The 6638-nt window shown below is 50.4% G+C and overlaps 1 protein-coding gene across 1 annotated transcript in view; it reads left to right on the top strand.

Annotated features, from left to right (window-relative positions):
- The window catches only part of SUSD2 (sushi domain containing 2), a 25088-nt gene continuing 18450 nt past the window's right edge, over positions 1-6638 (top strand). The window contains exon 1 of the mRNA XM_029049336.2: positions 1-172. Coding sequence (XP_028905169.1) covers positions 79-172 — 94 coding nt within the window. The 5' untranslated portion in view covers positions 1-78. The remainder of the gene's footprint in view (positions 173-6638) is intronic.

The following is a 6638-nucleotide window of genomic DNA, read 5'->3' as shown; positions in this document are numbered from 1 at the left end:
AGCCGGTCCTTCCAGTCTCGTGCCTGTCCCGTCCAGAGGAGCCCGCAGAGTCCGCAGCCCCGGGACCCCCGGCCCATCATGGACCACCACTGGACGCTCCTCTGGACCCTCCCCTGGACCCTCCTCCTCCTCCTCCTCCCGCCCTGCCCCGGCAGGACTCCCCGGGCTGCAGGTAAAGCCGGACTCCTGGGGCTCCTGGAGGAGGAGGAGGCTCCAGGAGGACTGGGAAGAAGAAGAGGGCTGGGAGGGAGAGGGGAAAGGGGCAGGAGGGGAAAGGGGGAGACGGGAGAGGAGCTGTGGGCTGGGGATGTGTCTGTTTCTTATTGGATCGTCCTCTCCCAAGCGCTCGGTTAAGTGTTCTGCACAGTAAGTGCTCAGTAAGTACAATTGAATGAATGAAGAGGGGAGAGGAGGGAGGGAGGGGGGAAGGAACAGGAGGGCGAGGAAAGGGGAGGAGAGAAGGGGGAGAAGGGGGAAGAGTAAAGGAGGAGGGGGGAGGAGAAAAGAGGGAAGGGGAGGAGAAGAGGGGAGACGAGGAGAAAAAAAGGGGGAGGAGAAAAGGGAGAGGGGGAGAAGAAAAGGGGAGAAGAGGGGAGACGGGAAGAAAGGTGAGAAAAAGGGGAGGGGGAGAAAAAAGAGGGGTGGAGAAAAGGGGGAGGGGGGAGAAAAAAGAGGGGAGGGAAAAGGGGGAAGGGGAGAAAAAAGAGGGGGAGGAGAAAAGGAGGGGAGCGGGAGGAGAGTGTCTGGGACCAGAGCACTAGGAGCCACTGGGGTGTGCAGAAGACAGATTGGTAGGAGAGGAAAAACGGGGGGTCAGGGGGAGATCTCGTACCAGACAATAGTAACCATGATAACCTTAGCGTGGCTCAGTGGAAAAGAGCCTGGGCTTCGGAGTCAGAGGTCATGAATTCGATTCCCGACTCCGCCACTTGTCAGCTGTGTGACTGTGGGCAAGTCACTTAACTTCTCTGTGCTTCAGTTCCCTCATCTGTAAAATGGGGATTAAGACTGTGAGCCTCATGTGGGACAACCTGATGACCCTGTATCTCCCCCAGCGCTTAGAACAGTGCTCTGCACATAATAAGCGCTTAACAAATACCAACATTATTATTATCTGTTAAGTACCTACCAGGTGCCAAGTACTGTAGTAAGCACTGGGGTAGATACAGTACAACAGATGAGATACAGGTCCTGATCCGCAGGGAATTCTCAGTCTAAGGCCGGGAGAGAGACCGGGTAGAAAATCCCCATTTTATGGAGGAAACTGAGGCCCAGGGAAGCGAAGAGACTTGCCCGAGGTCACACAGCAGGCAAGTGGCAGAGCCAGCGTTCAAACCCGGGTCCTCCGACTTCAGTCCTGCTGGTGCCTGAGAGATACATTTGGAAAACCATTCAGGGAATTGGGGTTTGGGGGAAAGCAAAGCTGGCTGGCTTTCTAGAAACCTTAGGCTGTTCGGTGACTCCTTTGCCAAAGAAAGAAACTGCAATCAATCAATCTATCAATGGTATTTGTTGATCGCTTACTGTGTGCGGAGCACTGTACTAAGTGCTTGGGAGAAACACCTCACCACTGGCTTTAAAGCAGTCGATCCCCTTCCCTCCTGCTACTTCACCTCGCTACTGTCCTACTACAACCCAGCCCACACACCTAGATCCTCTGATGCCAACCTTCTTACTGTACTTGATGTCGTCTATCTTGCCGCCGACCTCTCGCCCACGTCCTGCCACTGGCCTGGAATGCCCTCCCTCCTCATGTGACAGACAATTCCTCTCCCCATCTTCAAAGCCTTATTGAAGGCACTTCTCCTCCAAGAGGCCTTCCCTGACTAAGCCCTCTTTTCCTTTTCTTCATTTCCCATCTGCATCACTCTGACTTGCTCCCTTTATTCATCCTCCCCACCCCCAGCCTCACAGTCCTTATGTTCATATCTGTAATTTATTTATTTCTATTAATGTCTTTCTCACCCTCTGGACTGTAAACTCGCTGTGGGCAGGGAAGGTGTCTGTTATATTGTTCTATTGTACTCTCCCAGGCTCTTAGTACAGTGCTCCACACACAGTAAGTGCTCAATAAATACGATTGACTGGCTGATTACAATAAAACAGAGTTAACAGACATGTTCCCTGCCCACAGCGAGCTTATAATCTAGAGAGGGAGACAGACCTTAATAGGAATAAGTGATTTATAATACTTAATTTAAAGATATGTATATCAGTGCTCCTCGCTGCTTAGAGGACCTGGGTTCTAATCCCAACTCTGCCACGTGTCTGCTGAGTGACCTTGGGCAAGTCACTTCACTTCTCTGGGCCTCAATTACCACAATTGTAAAATGGGAATTTTAAATCCTACTCCCTCCTACTGTGTTCCTCATATGGCACCCGGACTTTGTCCAACCTGATTAACTTTCATCTACCCTAGCACTTAGAACAGTTCTCGGTACAGAGTAAGCTCATACCAGCTACCATAAATATTATAAAAGCACTGCAATGGTCACGCGGACTAACCAGCAGGTTCGATATTCATTCATTCAATCGCATTTATTGAGCGCTTAGTATGTGCAAAGCACTGTACTAAGGGCTTGGAAGAGTGCAAAATAACAATAAACAGACACATTCCCTGCCCACCAGGACTTTGCCTCCAAGAGTAGAGTAGAAGAGGAGACTCTGGGGGTCCGAGGCTGCTGCTGAGCCAGAAGCCAGGGCTGGGGTCAGGGCTGGGGCCGGAGGCAGAGGTAGGGGTCGAGGGCGGGGGCGGGTTGAGCCGGCTTTGCGGCTGTGGAATGTGTGGCTCGTCTACCCTCTGGGCCCCCAGACTTTCATCCCAACGTGGGAAAAAGGCATGGGAACTGGCTGCTGGACAGCAAGCCTCCTGGGGCTTGGGAAGCTGGGTCCGCCCCAGGGAAACAGGACAGCGGGGAGGCCCTCCTTTCTCCCCCTCTCCCACCCTCTTCTTACACCTTCGCCTTCCTCTTTCACTCATTCATTCATTCAGTAGTATTTATCGAGCACTTATTGTGGGCAGAACACTGTATTGAGCACTTAAGAGTATGATACACAATAAACAGACACATTCCCTGCCCACAATGGGCTTACAATCTAGAGGGGGAGACAGTCATTAATAGAAATAAGTAAATGACAGATATGGATGTAAGTGCTGTGGAGGTGGGACGGGGGATGAACAAAGGGCGCGAGTCAAGGCATCGCAGAAGGGAGTGGGAGAAGAGAGAATGAGGGCTTAGTCAGGGAAGGCCTTTTGGAGGAGATGTATCTTCGGGAAGGCTTTGAAGATGGGGAGAATATTTGTCTCCCCCTTGGCTCCACTCTTTCTTCTCTTCTCTGTCCCCTTCCCTGCTCCTTCTCTCTTTCCTCCGTCTTTTTCCCTCTGTCCTCCTTCTTTCTTTTCTTCCCCAACTTGTCCCTCTCCTCAAACTTCCCCCCTCCATTTTCTTCCCTCTTCACCCTCCTTGGGAGATAATCTGACTGGAGCCTGGTCTGGTAGTTAATACCTTGATTTTACATAGCATTCATTTTCATTTTCACCCATTACTCAACACAATTCATGTCGTCTCCTCATCTATGAGTAGGGAGAGACAGACATTCTCCTCCCCATTTTACAGGTGAGAAAACTGAGGCAGTGAGATGTTAAGTGAGGTGGCCAAGCTTGTGCTAGACCCCAGACCTGTACCACTAGACCACATACCCTCTCTGGCTTGTGGCTGTGATAGATATTTCAGGACAGAGGCTGTTCTGGTCAGCAAAGCGTTAAATGTTTTGTCATCTGAGACTGGGCGAGAGAGCTTTGTGAACAAGGAATGTGCCTGTTGAATTGCTTTCTCCCAAGAACGTAGTACAGTGCACTGCACACAGTAACTGCTTAATAAATATAATGGATAGATTGGAGTCAGTCGTATTTATTGAGCACTTGGGAGAGTACAATTGAACATAACAGACACCTTCCCTGCCCACAAAGAGCTCTAAAGTCTAGAAGACGAGCAGGAGTCTTCCCCGTCCACTCCAATGAAACTACCTCCTCTAAGGTCACTTATGTCCTCCTTCTGAATAAATCCAGTGGCCTTTACTCCAACCTAATCCTCCTCGATCTCTCAGCTGCCTTCGACACCATGGACCACCCCCTCCTCCTAGAAACATTATCTAACCTTGCTTTCACCGACACCTGTCCTCTCCTGTTTCTCCTTCTATCTTCCTAACTACTCCCTCTCAGTCTCTTTCCCTAACTGTGGGAGTCTTTCAAGTCTCAGTTCTGGATCCCCTTCTATTTTCCATCTACACCCACTCCCTTGGAGAACTCACTCACTCCCATGGTTTCAACTAACATCTTTATGTGGGTGATTCCCTATTCCTAATTCCCTGATCCATTTCTGCAGCCCAGATCTTTCCTCCGAATTTTGCATTTCCTCCTGCCTTCGAGACATCTCTCGTGGTCAGAGAAACCATACCTTTCTCTCTGTCTCACCAGCCACCAACAACTTTATTCTGAACTCATCTCTCATTCAATCCACACATTCAGTCTTTCACCAAATTCTGTCATTTCTATCTTCACATCTCCAGAACGTGCCCCTTCCTCTCCAGCCAAACTGCTACCACGCTGGTCTGAGAACTAGCCGTGCTCTGCCTCGACTACTGCATCAGGCTTTTTATGACCTCCTTACTTCCAACTTCTCCCCCTCCAGTCCATACTGCACCCTGTTCTGCGTACCTCTTCCCACTCCTCAAGAACCTCCAGTGGTTGCCCATCTATCACCACATTGAACACAACCTCCTTTCCATTGGCTTCAATGCATTCAATCAGTTCTTCCTCGCCTATCTAACCTCTCTCCTCGTCAACGACAACCCAGCCCACCAACTCGGCTCTTCTAATACCGATCTTCATACTGTACTCTGCCAACTCTCATCCTCCTGGGTAGCCCTGGGCAAGGGAGGCCTCTCTGAATCTCTCAGATGTAACTGACACTCTCTGTCTCTTCTCGCCTGGTGGGAGCTGGGAGGGAGTGGGCTGGGAGGTGCTAGGTGCAGCAGTTAATCAACCGCTCGGGAAGAGTACAATATATAGTCTGTCAGCATCCAGTTTTCCCAGCTGGGCGGAGCCCTGAGCACTACCGGAATACGGGGGAAATGATTGAGGATACTGAGAAGCAGCATGGCCTAGTACAAACTGAGTCACAGAGAAGTTAAACGACTTGCCCGAGGTCACAACGCGGGGACGTGGAAGAGTCAGGATTTGAATCCAGGTGTCCTGATTCCCAGGCCTGTGCTGTAACCACTCTGCCACAGGCAAACACATCTCCCAGAAACCAGTGAACAGACAGACAACCCTGTGCCCCAACCCACCAAGTCCCAGGGGATGAGGCAAGTGAGGGGAAGAATGGCAGCAGCTAAGTGGAGCAGAAGCAGGGCTGGGAAGGAGGAATTTAGTTTGCTCTCCTATTTCTCCTCCCCCTAATCTACTTTAATTTCTGTCTCCCCCTGTAAAACTGTCAACTCCTTGTGGGCAGGGATCACCTCTACCAACTCTGTTGGGTTCTTTTGTTTTGTTTTGTTTTTATGGTATTTGTGAAGTGCTTACTGTGTGCCAGGCACCGTTCTAAGTGCTGGGGTAGATACAAAGTAATCGAGTTGGACACAGTCCCTGTCACACCTGGAGCTCGCAGACTTAATCCCCATTTTACAGATGAGGTAACCAAGGCCCAGAGAAGGTAAGTGTCTTGCCCAAGGTCACACAGCAGACGAACAGCAGAGCCGGGAATAGAATCCAGGTTCTTCTGACTCCCAAGCCGGTGTTCTATCCTCTAGGCCACGCTCTTTCTGTTGCACTGAACTTTCCCAAGCGCTTAGTACAGTGTTCTGCACACAGTAAATGCCATCGATGGTTTGATTGGAAATCTGCTGGCTGTGGGAAGTCTTTTCTCTAGGTTTCCACAGAGCTTCTTGGTGCGAAGCCCAGCTCCCCGGCCCCGGCTCAGGCCCATCTCCCTGGACTTGTGGTCCCCTCTGACTCCCATCACCCAAAAGTGTCAGATGCTTAGTGAGTCCGGGACCCATTTCCAGCTCCTCAACTCACCAGTCTGTCCTCCGTTTGCAGGAGTGGGGCCCCAGAGAGGTTCAGGTGACCAGACTAGTAGTAATAGCAATAGTATTCACTGAGCACCCACTGGATCCTTTGCACTGTACTAAGCACCTAGGAAGTGACAAGTGACATGTTCCCTACCCTTGAAGAGCTTCCACTCTCACAGGGGAGACTAACATAAAACAGTTACAAATCTTGCAGGCAGGGAACATACGTCCCAACTCTAGTATATTGGATTCTCTAGACTGAGCCCATTGTGGGGTAAGGATCGTCTCTATTTGTTGCTGAATTGTACTTTCCAAGTGCTTAGTACAGTGGCTCTGCACACAGTAAGCGCTCAATAAATACGATTGAATGAATGAATTCTCTGGAATACTGTACCCAGCCCATGCACTTCGCTCCTCTAATGTTAACTTTCTCACTATACCTCGATCTTGTCTATCTTTCCGTCCACCTCTCGCCCATATCCCGCCCCTACCCTGGAACACCCTCCCTCCTCAAATCTGACAATTACTCTCTCCTACTTCAAAGCCCTATTGCCCATCTCCTCCAA

The sequence above is a fragment of the Ornithorhynchus anatinus genome, chromosome 21, assembly GCF_004115215.2.
Source record: "Ornithorhynchus anatinus isolate Pmale09 chromosome 21, mOrnAna1.pri.v4, whole genome shotgun sequence".
Taxonomy (NCBI): Eukaryota; Metazoa; Chordata; class Mammalia; order Monotremata; family Ornithorhynchidae; genus Ornithorhynchus; species Ornithorhynchus anatinus.
The sequence above is the reverse complement of the archived record's forward strand: the minus strand, read 5'-3'. Positions and strand labels throughout refer to the sequence as shown.